The sequence below is a fragment of the Chondrus crispus genome, genomic scaffold (assembly GCF_000350225.1).
Source record: "Chondrus crispus Stackhouse genomic scaffold, scaffold_139, whole genome shotgun sequence".
NCBI classification, from domain to species: domain Eukaryota; phylum Rhodophyta; class Florideophyceae; order Gigartinales; family Gigartinaceae; genus Chondrus; species Chondrus crispus.
In genome coordinates, this window is record NW_005179011.1 from 116807 (window position 1) to 136200 (window position 19394).

Genomic DNA, 19394 nt, shown 5'->3' on the forward strand with positions numbered 1-19394 from the left:
AATTCTGCGCGGAGCTGTGCTGCCAGGGCGTGTGCTGCCCGTCGTCGCTGCCCTTCTGCCTGTCGGTGCCGGCGCTGGTCACGGTGGGGGTGTGCGCGGACGCGGAGGGAAACGGCCGGTGCGACGAGGACGGCGTGGAGACCCCGGGCACGCAGTGCGTCGCCGCGGCGCGCGACGGGGAGGACAAGTGCTGCCTGGGCGAGCTGTTCAACCGCTGCACGGCCGAGCCGCCGTACATGTGCGTCACGGCGGAGGGTTTCGTCGAGTGCGGCGACGACGGCAGCCCGGGCGTCGAGTGCCCGGCCGGGCAGGGCGAGTGCTGCCCGAACCCGCAGCGTTGCTGCGACACAGGCTGCTGTGATGATGCCGACGGCGAGGGCGCCGGCTCCGCGAGAGAGGTCGAGCCCCGCCCAGATATCGTCCCGGCGCAGACGCCCGTCCCGCCCAGCCCCGAGCCGCTCGAGCCCAGCCCGTCCGAGGAGATGGAGGGTGAGGTTGACGACGAGCCCGCGTGCTTTCCGGCGCACGCCGTCGTGGAGACGGAAGACGGCAGGGCGCTTAGGATGGACCAGCTTGAAACGGGCGAGCGCGTCAGGACCGGCGACGGCGCGTTTAGCGACGTCGTCATGTGGACGCACCGCGACGCCGGGTGGCGCGGTCGCAACTACGTGCGTGTCGCCCTGGCGGACGGCCAGAGCCTCGTCGCGGCCGCCGGCCATCTCGTGTACGTGTGGCGCCAGGGGCGCGAGGCGCGCGAGGTGCGCGCTGTCGAGCACGTGCGCGCCGGCGATGGTATGCTGGCCGTGCGGAAGGGCGCCGCCGGGGGGAGCGCCGTCGTGAGAGTTGAAGCCGTCGACAGGGTCGCCGCCGCCGGCTTGTTTAACCCGCAGACGCTGCACGGCGACATCGTCGTCGACGGCGTCCTCGCCACGTGCTACACGAAGGCCGTCGACATGCGCGTCGCCCACGCCCTCCTGGCCCCCGTTAGATGCGCCGCGCGCATCCTCACCGCATCCGCATGGCAGCTAAGGAGCGCGGATGCTCGCGTGGCCCGGAATTGACGCTGCGAGGCGGCCGCTCGCGTAGGTGCTACACAGGGTAGTAGACAATGTGTTGGTCGTTACGGTAAAAGCCGCCCGCCCGCCGGCGTGCGCGTGGGCGATACCGATACGTTCCTTGCCGCGCGTGCGCTTCCCTTTTGCACGAGCGTCTGGAAATGCTCATGACTGTCCCGCGCGTGTTCCTTGCCGCGACAGCGCCTTGAGGCCGCTGCACGCATACCTCGCGATCTGTAGATGCGTTGACCGTGTACCTGCGGGAAACACGGGTTCTCCAGAAAGATGTCCCGCCCGCTGCATTTATTCAGTATGATTGAATTTCGCTCACTCCATCGCCGTCCTCTCTCTCCGCATCCCGCAGCGGCAATGCTAGAGGAGCACCTCCCCATAAAGCCGCACCCACGGCCCCGGCAGCTCACACTCGCGGCCGACGCACTTGCCCGCCCGCCTTCGAAGTCGTACAAGCTACCCCCCCACATACCAATGCCTGCGTTCCTCCCCGCGCCCCCTCTGCAACCCGCGGGCGCCGTCCTGCCCCTCCGCTGCCCCGCCGCCGCTCGCCCCGCGACCCGCCGCCGCCCGCACGTCCCCGCGCGCCTTCCGCCGTGCATGTCCGCCAACGAAAAGAGCAACGGCACGCCACCTCCCCTCCCCAGCCCTCGCGCGCTTTCCACCGCGGCTGAAGCGCGCGTCCCGCCTCGCGCCAAGAACGCGGCGGCCCCGGCCTCCAAGCGCAAAGCGCGTGCCGCTCCCCAGAAGCTGTCGCACTCCGACGAGCCGCGCACCGCGCATGCCGGAACCTCGCTCCCGCACATCCTGCTCATCCACTGCGGCGGCACCTTCGGCATGGACACGGTGTCGTCCTTCGACGCGTCGGGCACGCTGCGCCGCGGCGGCAACTACAAGACGGGGCTGCGCCCGGGGCCGCTGCTGGCGAACATCCTCGACAACTTCCCAGAGCTCCGCTCGCTCGCCACGTTCCAGGTCAACGTCCCGCTCAACCTGGACTCCTCGCGCCTCGGGCCGCCGCACTGGATCAAGCTGGCCAAGCTGCTCGACCGCAACCGCGACAACTTCGACGGCTTCGTCATCATCCACGGCACCGACACCATGTCGTACACGGCCAGCGCGCTCTCGCTTATGCTCGCGGGCTTCCGCAAGCCCGTCGTCTTCACCGGCTCGCAGATCCCCATGGCCATGCCGCGGTCGGACGCGCGCCAGAACTTGGTCGACGCCGTCACCGTCGCCTGCGCGGATCAGCTGCAGGAGTTTGCCTTGTGTTTTGGGGGGACCTTGTTGCGTGCCAATAGGGCTCTCAAGACAAAGTCCTCGGCATACAGGGCGTTCAGCTCGCCCACCTATCCGCCGCTGGCGACGCTCGGCGTCGACATCGAGTGGGACTTTTCAGCCTTGTGGAAGGACCCCGGCGTGTACAGGCCGCGCATCAAGCTGGAACGCAACGTTGTGCGCATCCCGGTCGTCCCAGGCCTCAGGCCGCAGATAGGGTACGGTGATTTGGTGGCTCGCGGCGTGCGTGGCGCCGTCATTGAGGCGTTCGGCGTCGGCAATTTGCCAGACCAGAAGAGCGCAGGCTGGATGGATTGGTTTAAGGACCAGCGAGAGAAGGGACTGGAATTGTATTTGGCGAGCCAGTGCTTGACCGGGCCGCTCAACCCGGCCTTGTACCGATCGGGGTCCACCGCGATGAAGTTTGGTGCCACGACGACGAGAAGGATGACAGCTGAGACTGCAGTTGTCAAAATGATGCTTTGTCTGGCGTATACAGACTTGCACCTTAGCTACCCTCTCGCTGGTGAGTTGTAGATAGGAACGTGAGTGCTAAGCCATACGGTACTGGTACTAGGTATGTTGAACCCTAGGCGTTTTGGACGAAGAACAGCATCAAGAAGATCTGATCGTTACAGACGCCGTTAACATTCTGCAAGCACTCGGAGAGGTAGTGTGGACGTAAAAGTTAGAATAGTGCCGCGACTAGTTTTATATTTGTTGTTTATATATATATATATACACGGAGTTTGAAACCCCCCGAATGCTCCCAAAGCCTAGGCTGAAAGCAATGCGGCGGAGCAGCCAAGTCCCATTGAAGAATCTGGGGGCCGCGATGATATAGGCATGCTACAAATACGGGACGCGGCCTCCCGGTTGCATATTCTCTTGGTACTCTTCTCTACCCAATTCCGGGTTTTGAAGGGTTTCCGCGCCATAGTGATACTCTCTTTCATTCGAGAGTGAGGAAACCCTTACGAACTTTGTCGATTTGGGTTCATCCTCCTTCGACCGGAAGGCGTCGCGTTCTGCTGCCTCGTCAGCTGCTCTGGCGACCAACACGTCGGCAATTTCCTGCGTGGCAATGGGCTTCAAGCACAGCCGGAGCGCGAAGAGAATGAATAGGGCGGAGAGCGACATGATCAGAAGTGACAACCAATTCAAGCGCCTAGAAGGGTCCCGCCACACGACAGCCTCCGCTATCGACTCGCCCTCGTCCTCAAGGAGGTCGGTCACATCAGCACTGGTCACGCCAATCGCCGTCGACGCTTTGATCACAGACTGTGCGAAGCGCAGAGCCGCCGGGCCGCGCGGCAGCAACGCGGTCAGCTGCGTCTTGTGTTGTGTGGACTGAGCTCTGACAAAGCCGGATCCGTCGCCCACTTGCGTGATGGTATACGGAGGCCCCTCGAACGTCTCGCTCGTGAACTCGAGATCCTTCATAAAGTCGAGGGTGATGCGATCGTCGTTGGTGGCTCGCTGGTACGCGGAGAGCAGGTAGCCGACGAGATTCTTGTGGAAGGTGTGCACCTGAGCTGCGCGGTTGCGAAAGATTGTGCGCTGGCGCAGCACTCGCACTCGGTCATCGTCAAAGGTGACGTAGGCGCGGGCAGAAAAATAGGCCGAGTCGTCGCCAATTGTGACATTGTGCTCCGCGCCGTAGGGGTGCATGTCGGACGTGATGGTCATGGGAACGTTGCCTTCTGCTCTTTCAAAGGTGTCAAACTCGATGGGGGACATGCTGGACACGACGCAGGTGTTGATGGTTGTCTTGAACTGGCGCGCACGGAGGAGCCTCATGACGGTGCATGGGCGATTGATAGAGCGGGTGGAGTCGTTTCGCACGGCGTTCCAGTCCGGGTTGACCGGTTGTACAAGCTCCAGGGTCTTTGTCGCATTTGAGACGGGTGTGGATATGCGGGTGGTGAGGACAAAAATGGTGAGGGCTAGAGCCAGTGAGAAGAAGATAAAGGCAAATGAAAGCAGGAGGAGGCGCGGGCGGTGCTCTCTATCTCTTTCCTTGGTGATATGGGTGAAACGGAAAGAGCGGGTGAGCTCAACGCTCTTGTTAATAAAGAATCTTGAAAGACTGACATTGCCGCCGGTGGTGCGCAGCAAGATGGTGGCGATGGCGGCGTCGACAGCTAGGAGAAAAATGATAGAGAGTACGGCGAGGAAAACCTCATCCAAAGTGAGGAGGTTTGTGAGATCGCGTTGAAATATGTTTGTGCGGGGGCCGATGGCGATAGTGTGCTTCAGAAACGAGGAGGTGTTGGGGGATTGGGAGATGTTCCTGGTGACGGTAATTGGAAAGAAGACGTAGTAGAGGTCCCCTTTGTCATCGGGGAAGTCGAACCATGCCATTTGAGCAGGGTGTATGCGGGGGCGAGTGGCAGCATGCACGGGGACGGGGATGTGGGTGGACGGGGCGGGGGGCAGCGGGGGAGTCAGAGGGGGGAAAATCGAGGGGCAGGGAAATGGGAAACGTAGGGCGTTGGCAAGCGGGGGGGTTTCATAGAAAGGGGTTGTTGTTGTACTTTGTCTCTGCTGGAGTCATTTTCTGGGAGTAGAGAGATATGTCAAGGCGTACAGGGGCGGGAGGGAAGTAGATGGGGCCACGAGGCGAGGAAGGGCAGTTGTGCGGATAGGTGCTGATGGGGTGTCATGAGTGTGAGGGGTAGGGGGCGCTAGTCGGAGAAGCAAGAGCGAGACGCTTTGATGGGGATCATGGCAAGCATTGGGTTTCACAGCAATGCGTAGGCGTGTTGTGCAAGCTAAGGACAAATTAAACACGTTAGTGGAAATGGCTGACGCAGGTAAGCGGTGTAATCTCCGATGAGGCCGAAGTACGCCCCTCACTACTGTACCGTTGGTACCGTACTAGTACTAAAAGGTGCCCTCATAATATCTTTTTTTCACTATGTACAGTAGGGTCACTACCAGCCCCCTCTCTGAGAGGTACCCAAGGGTAGCTACTGTACTACTGTAGTACAATACTACAGCACCATCCTTTGCGGATAATCAAACCGTCCACGTGTACACGCGCACACGCGCTACTCCATGAGGACCTCAAAAATAACCGCCAATTTCGTTTTGACTGTCAACTGATACCTGATTCGGATACGATCATCGGGCCTCGATTACCGAAGAAACAAGGGCTGCTGTTGTTCAAGTCCTCCTGAGGGCCTCCTTTAAGACAGCATGGACAACCCTCCAACGATTAAAGGGGGGATGCCCTCATGTCCGGACATATGGTGCAGTAATGGCCCTCTGAACCCCTTTGGAATGAAGACAAATTGCTCTAAAGGGGGGTGCCCTCCAGTCCGGACCAATGGCGCAGTATTGGCCATCTAAACCCTCATAGATATCCGTGCAAAAATGATTTTAGAACCAATAGAAAGCTACGATTCCCCTCTTTCTTACATGTTGTGATCATACACAGCCAATAGAATAAACTAACAGGAGCTGCCAGCAAGTACATCCCTTTGGAATGAAGACACTCATATTTGGAAGGCCATGTTTGAAACTCCCGCCTAACACAACTGCGGCGCGCGGGTTCGACTGGTAAGAATTGTTTTTAAAAGTAACCACGTGCTTTTCCGGTACGGTCTGCTGAACAGAAGGAAACAGAGGAGGAATGGCTGGGCGGGGCAGATAAACTCACTTTTCATGGCTGTTTACAAAGAATTCCTGACAATAATATTTGATTGATTTTTTGATTAGAGCACTTTTGTCCCGAGTTGAGGGCACCCTTCTTTTACAAACATCGCAGTGAAGATAGATGGTCGTTTACGGTTGGAGCTCCCGCGCACCCGAGATATCAGCGGTAGCGAGAGTACTCTTGACTATCTATCGAAAAGTAAACAAAGAAAGAACAATATCAGAGAATAGACATGTGAGGGAAGCCCAGGGAAGGGCGTCCTGACGGGGATGGGTGGGCAAAAGAGAAATAGACATATCCGAGAAGTCACGAGACTCTCACCCGGCCGTCGGCGATATGTAGGACAGTGCACGCCCGGTCGAATGCCAGGTGTCGGCATGTCACTCGCTACTCCCTGGACAGCTTCACCCGCATACACAAGTGTATACAGACGCAAAAATTAGTTTAAATAAATGACATCCACGTCATTCGCCGCACAACAACATCACCCCATTTTTATTTGGGATAAATCGCCACACAACAATGGATTTATCCCTTTTTGGGATTTATCCCCTTTTTAGTTACAACAGAGCTAAGACCCGCAAGCCCGCAAGTTGGACTTGCAATTCGCATGACCGACGCCGATACGCCGCGCGTCTATGCCACTCCTTGCACCCGCTCCTTGCACCCGCTCCTTGCACCCACTCTTTGCAGACACGCCGCGCTTTTGCGATCGCGCATCGCTGCCAAAATTCTTGTTTGCTGTTGGAAAAAGAAAGAACCCGCCCGCTACTGTACCGGAAGTGACAACCCTGACCATCTGAGGCCAAGCGTGTCCTCAAATGAGGCATATGTGCTTCTCGTCTCGTCGAAACTATGACCTCCAGAAAAGTCAGTCCAACTGACTTTTTTTTTAGGTCAGTTGCATGGTTGTCCATTTGCGTGCTAGAACAAAAAAAAACTGATACTTGTAGAAGAGCGGGGAGACGGTCGGTTCCGGGAGACCGCACACGGGATCCGGATCAACTAGGGTTTTGCTTCTGAATGTCCGTTTTTCAGGCCACCACGGGCGAATAAGCGAACCGGTGCGGATCGCGATCAGCCAGCAGCGCGCGTCGTGGGATGCGTACCGCCTGGCAAATGATTGGGTGTTATCCGAGGGGTCAGTGCCGTTGGTTGGCTAGGCGCAACTCCAGTTCCGCCACCAATGCTTTTCTCCCTCCTCCTCCTGTCCGCCTGCGACGCCCCCGACAAACCATCTTCGCCCACCTCACCCACACTACTTCCCGCACTGCCCGCGCCCCGCGCCCAACCATGCACGCACGCACTGCACTCTTCTACCTGCTCTTTCGTGAGTTGCCCTTCCAAAACCCTTTAACCGAACCAATCTCAACACCGCCCCACACAACAGCCCCCTGCCCTTCCTCCGCCCCCGGCCCCCTCCCCCGCCCCCCCCCCCCCATCGCCCCCCCCCCCCCCCCCGTCCCTCCGCCCGCCATCCCGCAAAATGGGCACGGAGGCCCCCTTCGCGGTGGACCCCGCCGCGCGAACGCACGGCTCGCGCAGCTCCTTCTCGTCCTCCAGCACGGAGCCGATGCCGGAGTGGCGCATCGTCGCGTGCGCGCTGGCCATGTGCGGCATCCAGGTGTGCTACGCGGCGCAGATCAACATGGGCACGGCCGAGCTGCTGCTGCTGGGCATCTCGGAGCGCGCCGTCTCGCTCGCCTGGCTCGCCGGCCCGCTCTCCGGCCTCATCGTCCAGCCGCTCGTCGGCTACGCGAGCGACTCGTGCACCTCCGCCCTGGGCCGCCGCCGCCCCTTCCTCATCGCGGGCTCCCTCTTCACCGCCGTCGCACTGCTCCTCTTCTCCAACGCCACCGCCCTCGCCGCATACCTCGTCCCCGAGGAACGTTCCATGCGCGTCGCGCTCGTCATCGCTATCCTTTCCTTCTTCCTCCTCGACTTTTCCATCCAGGCCATCCAGGCCCCGTTGCGCGCACTCGTCACCGACGTTGTTCCGCGCCGCCAGCGCTCATTGGCCAATGCTTACATCGGCGTCTTCACTGGTCTTGGAAATCTCATCGGAGGCCTGCTCACGGCCCTGAAACTCACCGCCCTCATTCCCATCTTCCAGACAGACATTCAAGCTCTCTTTTCCATCGCTGCCCTTGTCCTCATACTCACCGTCGCCATTTGTGTCTTTGTCACCACGGAGACACCGCTTCGCGCCGCAGGTTATCGCCCCGTTGCAGGTGTCGCAGGAGCGGAGGACCTCAACTACGACGGATCCCCACAGAGAGCATCACCCACCTCCAATACAGATCTCGACGGTTCGCTTCTCCTTCCAGCTCCACCGCAACAAGAGTCCCAATCCACCTGGGTCTCCCTTGTTACAACTCTCAAGGGCATTCCGCGCCCGTTTTGGCAAGTCTTTGCCGTGCAGCTGTGCACATGGGTCGGCTTCTTCACCCTCTTCGTCTACGTCAACACCTGGGTCGGCAGGAATGTATATCTAGGCAACGGCCGCGATCCCAGAGGCACCCCTGGCCGCGCAACCTTCGAAAAGGGTGTCAAGCTCGGCGGAAAAGGAAACGCCATGACTGCAGTTGTGACCCTAGCATATTCGCTCGCACTCCCACGCTTGCTGGAGCGATTTGGTACCACTTTTGTGTACGCCTTTTCGCAAGTCGTTGAAGCAGCTTGTCTGTTATGTGCCCCGCTGCTGCGAGGTGTACCAGGGCAAGTAGAGCCCTCCGTCGAGCTGCGTCTAGCAACTGTGGCGGATATCGGTTTGTTCGGGATTGTGTGGGCGACTACCATGGGCGTACCTTGGACACTTGTAGGAAATGCATTGGATTCCGACCCGTGGTATGCACAACGCGTGGGCTTGTTCACCACGCTTTTCAACGCTAGTCAGAGCTTCCCCCAGCTCATAGTTGCGTTCGCTGCGCCTTTTATTTTGTCAATGGTGCAAAACGATATCGCTTGGGTCATGTTCACCGGTGGGATATGCGCAGCGCTTGGCGCTTTGCTTGTAGTCTTTTTGAGGGTAGATGTTTTCGAGGGGGAGGAGGTCGCAGTTATTGGTGAGGAAGAAGATTAGACGCCATGAGCGATTGCTCTTATTTTTAGTTGATTCAGTAACTTGTAATTTATGCATTTGAAGACTTTTTAAACGTCCAGAGCTCACTACACTGCACGAAGCCCGACAGAGTATATCATTGTTTTATTCCTTTCCAAGGCAAGCGGAGAGTGCTACGAGACTCTCAAGAGCTACGATTGCAACTGCGGAAGATGCAGAGCACCGACAAAAGCACTTCTCGCATGCAGCTTGTGGTATAAGAAGAGGAAATGGTGGCTCGTTTCAAGTCCTGTTGTACATCCGCACGCCAGAAAGAATCGGCTGAAGCGAGCGGCGTTTATTGCGGATGTGATAAGCATTGGATATGACATCAACTGAGATACAGTGCAGCGTACTCCCGCATCAAACGTATGGTGTGCCAGGAAGATGTTGAGTCTTAACGGAAAATATAAGCCTGTTACGCGCCATATACAGCACCCTAGCTATACTTGTAGGGTACAAATAGATCTGGAGGCGGCTCACTCACACGCACAAAGCTTAAGAAAGGCCCTGTGCGCATGCAGTCCGCACTTGAAGAGATCAAAACGTGTGTGATGCATTGCTGAGATGTAAAATCAAATTTCCTTTACTTTTACAGTAATCGGGAATCATAAGACGGAAAAGCTTTTCTCTTAATCCACAGCTCATCCAGCTCGATTCACAGCCCTCAGAGCTCGAGTCCGAAACAGCGTAACGACGTAACAACACGGCAAGCGAAGTCTTTCAACGTAGCACAGGTTCGTTCTGTGTTGGTCAGATTTCCACATAATCTACCTTGGCGCGACACTTTCAGGGAAAAAAACCATGCCGACTTCCACTCGCGCGACAGCTGCGGAAACCAGTGAACCCGAAAACGTCGCAGTGGCCCAACTCACTCGCCAACTTCACGCCCTGGAAGGCGTAGTCTCCGGTCTCCGTCGCGAAATCATTCAACTATCGCAGGATGATACCGCCAATTCGAGTTCCTCCGGCAACGGCTTCTCCATGAGCCGTCTCCGCCGACCCTTCCTTATCGCTTCTACAAGCCCCAATCGGGCTGCGTCGATGCTGCTCCGCCTTGTAAGCAACGCTCCAACAGACAGTCTGATCGAGCTCATCCGCGTCTGTTTCGACGCGCCTGTCGGCCGCGTGGGTGATCGTCAAAGCGTGCGCACCGTCGGTGTACTTCTCTGCGATGAACTTCTGCGACGCGATCCGAATAACGTGCACGCGCTCTGTCTGAAGGGCGAAGCTCTTGTTTCATGTGCTCATTACGGGAAGAATGACCCCTACGCGCCTCGATCTGTAATGCAGGAGGCATATGAACTTTTTGACACGGCTAGCAAACTTGGATCGCATACGGCTACTTTTCTTAAGGGACGATGGTTGCTTACCATGGAACCGCTTCACAGGAATGCTGAGCAGGCACATCTGGGTGTGACTTGCGTGAAGGCGGCGGCACGGGAACTGTGTCCACGTGCTTTAGTTTTCCTAGCACACCGATATGAAACGCCCCAACTCGATAGTAGTTTTTCGTTTGCCTCGGATCTTCCAAAAGGCAAGGCCCAGAAAGAACGCTTCATTCTTGGATATTACAAAAAAGCAGCCGAACTCGGGAATGCAGATGCCATTAACGACTTGGGCACATCTTATGCGGAGGGTTACGGTAATCTAGAGTGCGACTTCGACAAGGCTGTTGAGCAGTACATTCTTGGCATCGAGGCAGGAAGTCTGCATGCTTATGATAACGTTGGGACGCATTATGAGACTGGCATGGCAGGTAGATTCCCGGGCCGCATTCATTTGGGAAAGGCTTTGTACTACTATCGGTTAGGGGCAAAGCAGCGATGTCCAAAGTGCACTTACAATCTTGCTGTTGCCTATGACGAAGGCATGTCTGGGACCGTGTCTATGAATAACAAAAAGGCTGAGAACTACTACATCCACGCGATTCGTCTGGCTGAAGATTCGAACGATGCAGTGGTTGTTGCAAAAGCGGCTAAGGACCTTGTCGCACTGTACATCACTCGTATTAAGGTCAATCGTCCCGACTCGATACAGGTAACTTCCGCGCGCAGACGGCTGTTTAGTGTCGTGGGTGACGAGGACATTATTCAGCAGACTTTACTTCAAGTTAACAAGTCGATTGCTACTGCAATGCGTGGGAAGATCACTGCTTTGAGCAAATTGGTTGGCGACATGAACTGCAAAACGATCGTAAAGCACGCTAAAGCCGTTGATCAAATGGTAAAAAGGGACAAAGCATCTGAGACAAACGCAAAGCTTTTGTTTCATATTCTTGGAGTACCGGAAACCCCGAAATCTCCAGAGGCTGCGATAGGAGCTGTCGGGCAGAAGAGGACCAGGGCCGCTACGCGAAGGGCTTTGAACAGCTCTCGGAAGAAACGGAAGACCACCACTTCTGCGCGGAAGTCCACTTCTCGGAAGTAATGCCAGGTCACTCACACAGAGCTGATCCAACCTTCATGCCTGCAGATATCCACTGATTTCTTCTAATACCTAGATACTGCACAACTCATTAAGATTTTGCAGTGGGCCGTGTGAGACTATGAAAGCAGGCAACGCGTCTCCGGGAATCGGAATGAATCGCTTTTCGGCGTGAAATGTGAGGATACAACGCTCTGCCCGGCAGTTGCACTAGTAGACTTCGAAGTCTGAAAGTGGAACAGAGCTGGATTGCCGTGGAAGACGGGAGAAAGGGAACACAGCAAAGAAGGAAAAATTTTCGAGCACACGTTCGCGTACAAACGTACCGCTTCCCTTCATAGTTCCCGACGAAGAATGGCTCGGTTTCTCATGAAAAAGTTCAGGGGCACAAGCCAACACTGAAGTCATGTTTCGCGTAGTGTACATTCTTCGCCCAATAAACAATTCCCTCGTTCACCGAAATTTACACACGCGGCGTTCTTCTTTCCATCCCTTAGCGAGATTATGAGACACCGTTAGAAGGGGCACGAAGTCTGTTGTCTAATTCGACGACAAACGCGAAAGGCCAAGGTCAGCAGGGATTTCCGTGCTGTAGCGCAAAACTATCACGGAACGAAGACTACTGTACCAAGAGACAAAAGGGTAATCGATTTAGTTTACAATCTGGTCAAGGACTGTTCTTCTACTTCACCAGTACGGCAAGCAGAATATCATTGAAGTGATTGCCGATATCTCGAAACTTAAGACAGATGAAAAGATCCTTGGCCTTCACGCACGGCATACATTATCTGCTTTCGAGCTATTTCTAGTGAACTATAGTCAGGCAACTTGAAGTAATTCGTGCAAGTCATGACTGTTGGGAGACATTCATCCGGAGAGTATTCATTCTCAGGGGTGCGGCGTACTATCGTTAGTCGTGGATGCAACTTCTTCAAACCTCCCAATGGCAGAGCAGGGGATCCCGTGGTGAACAAAACAAATTGCTTCTGTTCAATGCTGTCCATTTCAGACAGTATCTGAAGAAGATACCGTACTGCTGCACTTTCGTGACTAAATCCATGATCGCAACGGGTCGCCTGAACAAGGAAGTCTTCTGTCCACGTCTCAAAGGCCGGACCACACATCAAGAGGTCCAGTTCGTCATACTTAAAGAAAAGTAAGCTCTTGACGTCGAGAATCTCTTGCAGCCCGTGAAGCAGAGCTTCCGTCTGAGCTTGCACACCTCTGAACACAGTGTAGTACACCACCCGTCTCACATAGTCCTCCGCATTCCCGAGCGTCACGTCCACTTGTGCACCGTTCTCTATAACCTCCACTTCATCATACCCGGGAAGAACGAAATTGAGGCATAGGCTTTCGACTGTTTCTGGTTGGTTATCTCTTACCATCTCCAAGATCTTTGTCAGTGAAAGTGCTAGTTGTCCGTCGACGTTTTCCAAAAGTTCCATCGCAGACACACCATCCGTATACAGCTTCCACACTTCCGCTCTACAGCTGTCCGTAAGAGACGGAAGTGAACTCTTCCCCCGACGGTTACGGCTTCCAGGCGAGGCATTCGCGGAATGTCCGATAGCTTTGTTATGATAGACTCTGCAGTAGGCGAGCAAGAGTCGTGAAAAGCTTTGTGAGAAGCGAAGATCAAGAAGACGGCCGTCGACAATGGCCTTCCCTAAGAGACGTCCAACGAACGAATACAGTGGAGCGCTTTTTGATGATAAAGGAGAGGTCCCATTTCTTGAACCGGTCGTACAAGACGGGAAAAGACCTCTTCCCGTCGGAACGACATATTCGGGAGTGAAAGATGTGCCAGTGGCGCTAGCGGATGGCGATACCTCAGTTGCGCTTGCGATGTGTCTGCGACTGCGCCTCTTCACTGCTGCAGTGGGACGATTCGGCCCAGGGAGGGTGCCCGATTCGACCGAAGCCGCGCGATGGACGACGTTCTGGCGATTTTCTCGTGATCCATTAGTGGAAGTATTGCTTCGCCATAAAGCCAGGTCCGCTCTTTGCACCTCCCTGGAGGCCAAAGTGTAAAATTCTAGGGTTGGACCCAAACCAGTGCCAGCCTCGTCAAAATATTCCACTTCTAGTACAGTGGTGTGGGCACCATACATGTTGATAACCTTGATTGCAGATTCAAGAAGACGCCCCCTATGTAATCGCACCTTCTGTCGCTGAATCCGCCCTATTCGGGGTTCGCTATCATCTTGTCCCCGGCTTCCATGATTAGATGAGATCGCAGTCCCTGACATATCTACACGAGTCTGCAGAAGGTGTAACGCACGCGCAACCCCCAATGCTGTTGACTGAAACATTGCCTGTCTCGTTTCAAAAGGTATAAGAAACGAAGCATCCCTACACACTGAAAAACACCATTCTGGTATCATCCCTCCGCATAGTGCGATCGGATCTGACACCTGACGAAGAAGTTTCGCGCTGAGCTTGTAGCTGTGAAAATGAAGATGGCCGTCGTCATTCACAATGTTTAGCCCACCGGGAAGACACTTTTGAAGATGAACCCTGCTTCTCTCATGCATCCAATGAAGGTACCGAAGTACCTCTATAGATGCCGACATGGAACATGGTAGGGGGGGCGTCAGTGTCCTTGCTGTTGCAAGAATCACCTTATTCGTAAGGTTAACCTTAGAAGCAAAGCTGCTATTTGAGCTTCCATCACGGGACTGCCTCCTCTCAACCGTTATGCCTTGTGTCTTGCTTTGATTCCCCATGAAGCGGGGCGACCTTCTAACCGAACCAGTCCTGTCCGCGTTTGCGGAACTATGGACTAAATTATCAACACCGGCAGGACTTGCACGATCTCCACGCGAACTATCACTCGGCTTTTGGCCTTCACACGTGGAATACTCCAGTATGTGCACTTCTGACCAAAGACGGGACCCAATTTCACGGTCTTTCGGGGCACACCCTATTACAGCAGATAGAATTGAGCTGTCATGAGATATTTCCTTACCGTTCAGGGTGAAGTTGAGACGTGCAGTTTGGGCAGCACTTATCTCGGCCGGACGAGTTGAAGAGCCAGGGCCAAACCCTCGACTCGCACGACGCCTCGTCCCCAGCAACGAAATGCGGTCACTTGAGTGTGGCACGTTTGCTGCCAACGCTGCAGCGTAGGAACTGAAGGAGCCAGACGAGTTCGACGCGTGGCGATGGGCAAACGCTGACCTTTGCAACCCGTGTCTATGAGATTCCCCTCGGCGAGAAGTCCGAGGTGTAGGGGTTTGTCCCAGGGCTTCATGATCCAATTCAAAAGCAGGTAGTGTTGTACTGAAATGGTCCAAGTCAAATGCATCTGCCGCATCCATCTCTCGGCCTGGACTGCTGTGGAAATCTTGCTCAATAACGTCCCCCTCGTCATCTGCAGAGCTGGCGTCATCGTCTGATACGCCATTGCTCCCATCACAGTCATCATCCTCAATAACATGATCGTTCTCAGCATCTGCAGGGGCATCGATATCTCTCCCAGAGCCCCTCTTATGCAGCATGCTTCCAGTTTCCCGGTTTGTACCTCTCCCATTGTCAGTGCCATGATGCAAGTTTCTATCGCGGGAGGCGCGCCCTTCGCGACCACGCCCCAGTCGCCTTCTGTGGCTCAAACCCACCACACCTTCATCGTCTGGGCGATCCACTTTCGGCCACAAGAAATCTTCTATACTGGCCATGGTTGCCAGTGGCTCAATCAGAACTATGTGGTGGGAGTAATCCCGCAATTGCTCGGTGTCGTTGTCTGCGCATTTACGCAATCGCAGTTTGAATGGCTGGGCTAGTTGTCGAAGTCCAGCACTGACTTGATTCGAGACGCTACTGGCGAAGGACTGGTTCGTCTGTATTGCCAGGTTTTCCTGAGACTGGATAACTCCTAACCCCAAACCCACAAGACGAGAAAAAGCCCCGTCTTTACTCCTTGTGTTTAAGTTGTCGATAAGACACGCGATTCGAGAGGACTTTAATTTCAAGTCGGACGTTGATAGGTATTCATGCAGGCCCTCCATTAGACTGCTCTTTGATACCTCAAATGCTGTCAACCCGCCTGATGCAGTTAATCGCTGGACGAGATCTGACAGCGCACGAGCTGCACGAATTTCGCCGTCAGGAGAGTCAGCCTCAGAAAACGACATTCGGATAATGGAAAGCGGGCCCAGTGCAGGACTTTCGAAACACTTTTCATCAAGGGGGGCATCTGGGCTGGTCCTTAGGTGATCACTCAAAAACTTTTGCGCCTTTCCAGCGAGCAGCGGATCAAAATCTTCGTCAGTGTGCGAGCGACCATCACGACTAGCTGTCATCGAAGCCCTCGTGAACCGACGAAGTTCCTCAATTTGATCACGAATTACGTCCTCCCCTTCCGAATCGGCATCACTTCGAGGAGATTCTGCATTACCGAGGGCTGCGTGCAAAGTCGTATCCTCCAAGGATCGAGAAGCTCGTAATCTTTGAATCATACTTTGTCCCTTGGACTCAGAATGGCGCTGAGCGTTTCGCATTCGCTCGTCAGTCTTTTGGCTGTCCTCTTTGTCAGAGCCCACAGCAATGCCTGCATGTCTGGCAATCTCATTCATCACTCCTTCTTTCAGGAATTTCTCTCGGAGTGATGGAAGCTTTCGCAATGTAGCGTCAGCCATCTCCAACCCGACTTCAGCTTCTCCTGGAGTACTGTTCTCTCCTAGCAACCCTGCTACAAATGAGCAAAAGCTTAATGTGCAGTCTCGCGTAGTGAGTTTCGTGGCACCTGACGTATCCTCTTTGACGATATTCGTCAATACATCCGCAGGAGCGGCATGAATGAACATGAAAATTGTTGATAACGCATGCTGGCGTGCGTTAATGTCTGCTGAGGAGACGTATAATTTCATCAGCGTTGACAACAGTGTTTCGCCGAAGAATCGTAAAGGTTCTGAGTTCTTCTCCAAGTGTTCTCGTCGGAGTTTGTTGACCGATGCCATCGTAGCGCTGCCCGTGGACCCTCGTCGTCGACGGGGTCGAGTTGGCAGTGCCCGCTCTGGCTCCTGCATGTCTTCCTGAGCATATGGCAGTAGACTTTCAACCAAAGCCAGACAATCAAGGCAATACAACGTTGATCCGGAGCTCAATCTGGATTCAATCCTTTCTATAAATGGCTTATCTGAAAGGACTCGCAGCCCTACTGTCACGTTCCCACGGCACAGAATACTCAAGAGACGCAAAACGTATGAGTACGATTGAGGCGCCAGAGATGGAGGAGACGGGGGTACGATGAGCAGAAGAATACGCTCGATTAAAGCTCCTCCCTCCCCACATAGAACCTCAAGATTTGGTGCGCTGGTTCGAAAGGACTCTGCCAATCTCATAAACCCAAGGACTGTAGACTCTCGAATTCTCTGGTCGTCGGAATCCATGAGTCTCATCATAGTTGGTATGACACCTCTGATCATGTCCAATGCATTCGATTGAGGCTGACGGCAAAGATTGCAAGCTGTAGCAGCCGCAACCCGTTGCATGCTTAGTGAGAAAAAGTCGATGAAGGACAGTACGGCTTGGAAACCATTCGCCCTGACAATTTGTTGGGGATAGTCGACACTCAGCTTGTGAAGAGCAGATAGAGACTGTTCTGCTAAATCAATGTACTCGATGGAGAGCAGGTTCTGACAAAGAGGCTCGGCCGCGCCGTGGTTAGCAATGGCAGAGGATGACGACGGCAATGCATCCATCATATGCGTAAGCGCCCTAGCGGCATAAATTTTCACTTCTGTATTCGAGTCCGTTTGTAGTAAATTAACGAGCGGTGAAACAAACAAGTTGACAGAGAAAGAAATAAGGGACTCTTCAGTCCCAACCGAAAGAAACTCACACAATTCCGAAAGTGCCTCAATTTGCTGCTCTCCACCCGCCGACGACGGCGACGAAATAGCGGCGCGAAGCTGTTGCAGTCTAGAAGGAGAGGTACCAAAAGGGCCGGGCATCAGGTCAGCTCCAAGGCGGCGCAACAGACCTTGTAATGCACTCGGCCCACTTCTTTCTAGTCCATCTGTGCCAATTTCATCGCTGTCTCGGCTCTGGTTGCTCTCATCTCGTTGCCTTTGTTGGACGTCTTTTCCAAGATCCATTCCTCGTGATGATCGTCTCGAACCAGTCGTTCGTGTTCGCTGCTGAGAAGATTTGGTGTGTTTGCTCCTGTGATAACTCCTTCTCGCCTTCTTTAAAGGACTGGAAGATGGGAATGGTTGCGAGGATACGGGGCCTTCAAGAGAGGAGGGAAGACCACGTCTTCCTAATTCGGTTTGCCCAGGTGATGTGCCTTGGCCAGCGGCAGTTTGGCGGTCCGATTGTCTTCGACTTGACGATCGTTTTCGCTTGCGCGTACCAGCAGGTGGAGGTACTGGATGACTTGTCTGGATTCCTGGTGAATTAGTTGTTGTGGGAATTGAGGTAGGTGGAAGGGTAGGTTGTGTAGTTGAGTTCTTCTTATCTCTTGTGCTCCTGCGCGGTCTGCTACTCGTTAGAGAAGGGCGTTGGGGGGGTTCAGTGGTCTGGGGAACCGATGCAGAGGCACTGGCTATTCGAGTGTGCAATCTTGTACGTGGTCGTGGGGACCTTTGTGCTATGGAAGGTGATACCGAGTTTGAGTCTGGATTGGATGTTGTTTCGTTTCTTGCTGAGCGAGCCTCACGCCCTCTTCCTCGCGTCTCCATACGCTCCCTCGGCCATACGCTGGCGCCTGCCAAAGGGTAAGCGCAATAAAAAGTAGTGCGGAGAAAGAGCAAAAAGTAGGGATCTGGAGATGCAGACTTGGTTGTTCAACGACGAAACGAGGGGTGGCAAGAGTGGTCGAGGGGAAGCGAAATAAAAAGTCAAAAAGCGCAACGAACAGCGGAATGATTCTCCACGACGGTATGGGCCAGCGGGTTTTCTTTCGTGCGCTGGGTATATGAAGCGGCTGTGGCCTCTGGCGAAGGAAAGTGTGGAGCTTTCGTCACAAAGTCATATTTCTGCAAAAATTTCCCCCCATCACAATATTTTTTGCTGTTCGGTGTCTCTGGAACCCTCGCTGGCAACGTCGGCCTTACTTGGGATGAAGCTTTCGTGTACACGTTGCCCTAGCCAAATATTATTTTATTGCGGCCAGCCTCAAAAATAATTACTTTTTTTATTCTCACCAAACTACTGTACTTGAAGAAAAAGTTGTTCATGACGACAGCTTACCCGTTTGAAGTACAGCAAGTAGAGACGATGTCCTCAAAATATTTTATATTCATCCTTGCTGCCCCCTCTTCCCAGTACGGTACAGGGACAACACTTACTGCCCAACTGTTTAGTGCATATGCGGTTTCAGTGCATACCACGTCACCGTGCGGGTTTATTTATCTAACTTTCAAGGGGGGCCGATGCTATATCACAGGACCGGCGTCTCTAGGACTCACGCTTGAGTTTGCCACATTAACCATGCCCACGCGTTCCGCGTGTGCTCGTTTACAGCAGGTGATGTAGAGGAGAAACCCAAAAAGAGTATCATACAGTATGCATACATTTATGTTTATGACAAAGTTGTTTTATAATTTCTCGAGAACTGCGTTCGCAACGAGAGATTTCACTTCTGTTTTCTTGTGTGTATGCTTTATTCAATGACTGTTGTTGCGAATGCTATCTCATCTGTTTTCTGCAACTACCTCGAGAGGTAGCTACTGTAGCTAGAAGACCATTCCCGCAGAAAGAACATAGTCGATTCTAGCGAAAACCTCTTCGTTGATGCTGGTAAAAGCGTACCAATCAAAAGAATGGGTTACAACAAGCCTTCTTCTCTGAGCTTTAATTAATTAAAGACGGTTGCATAAATATACTGTATTCCTTAGCGGATAATGCATTAACA

General features: G+C 54.1%; 5 protein-coding genes; 4 read left to right on the top strand and 1 right to left on the bottom strand.

The window, feature by feature from the left end:
- The first annotated feature begins 563 nt into the window (after window positions 1–563).
- CHC_T00002448001 (hypothetical protein) lies at window positions 564–1164 on the top strand. XM_005713627.1 is given in 2 exon segments: window positions 564–1061; window positions 1062–1164. 1 exon segment carries the CDS (start codon window positions 564–566, stop codon window positions 1059–1061), a length of 498 nt encoding a protein of 165 aa, XP_005713684.1. The 3' UTR covers window positions 1062–1164.
- A 503-nt stretch (window positions 1165–1667) lies between these two features.
- On the top strand, window positions 1668–2882 carry CHC_T00002449001 (hypothetical protein). The gene has a single exon (XM_005713628.1). The coding sequence runs from the start codon at window positions 1668–1670 to the stop codon at window positions 2880–2882; it is 1215 nt and encodes a 404-aa protein (XP_005713685.1).
- A 4697-nt stretch (window positions 2883–7579) lies between these two features.
- Window positions 7580–9088, top strand: CHC_T00002450001 (hypothetical protein). Its single transcript, XM_005713629.1, has one exon. It carries the CDS (start codon window positions 7580–7582, stop codon window positions 9086–9088), a length of 1509 nt encoding a protein of 502 aa, XP_005713686.1.
- Window positions 9089–9910: 822 nt separating this feature from the next.
- CHC_T00008802001 (Sel1-repeat containing protein) lies at window positions 9911–11995 on the top strand. XM_005713630.1 is given in 2 exon segments: window positions 9911–11536; window positions 11537–11995. 1 exon segment carries the CDS (start codon window positions 9911–9913, stop codon window positions 11534–11536), a length of 1626 nt encoding a protein of 541 aa, XP_005713687.1. The 3' UTR covers window positions 11537–11995.
- A 172-nt stretch (window positions 11996–12167) lies between these two features.
- CHC_T00002451001 (hypothetical protein) lies at window positions 12168–17634 on the bottom strand. XM_005713631.1 is given in 2 exon segments: window positions 12168–12273; window positions 12274–17634. The coding sequence occupies 1 exon segment, from the start codon at window positions 17632–17634 to the stop codon at window positions 12274–12276; it is 5361 nt and encodes a 1786-aa protein (XP_005713688.1). The 3' UTR covers window positions 12168–12273.
- Between the last annotated feature and the right edge of the window lie 1760 nt (window positions 17635–19394).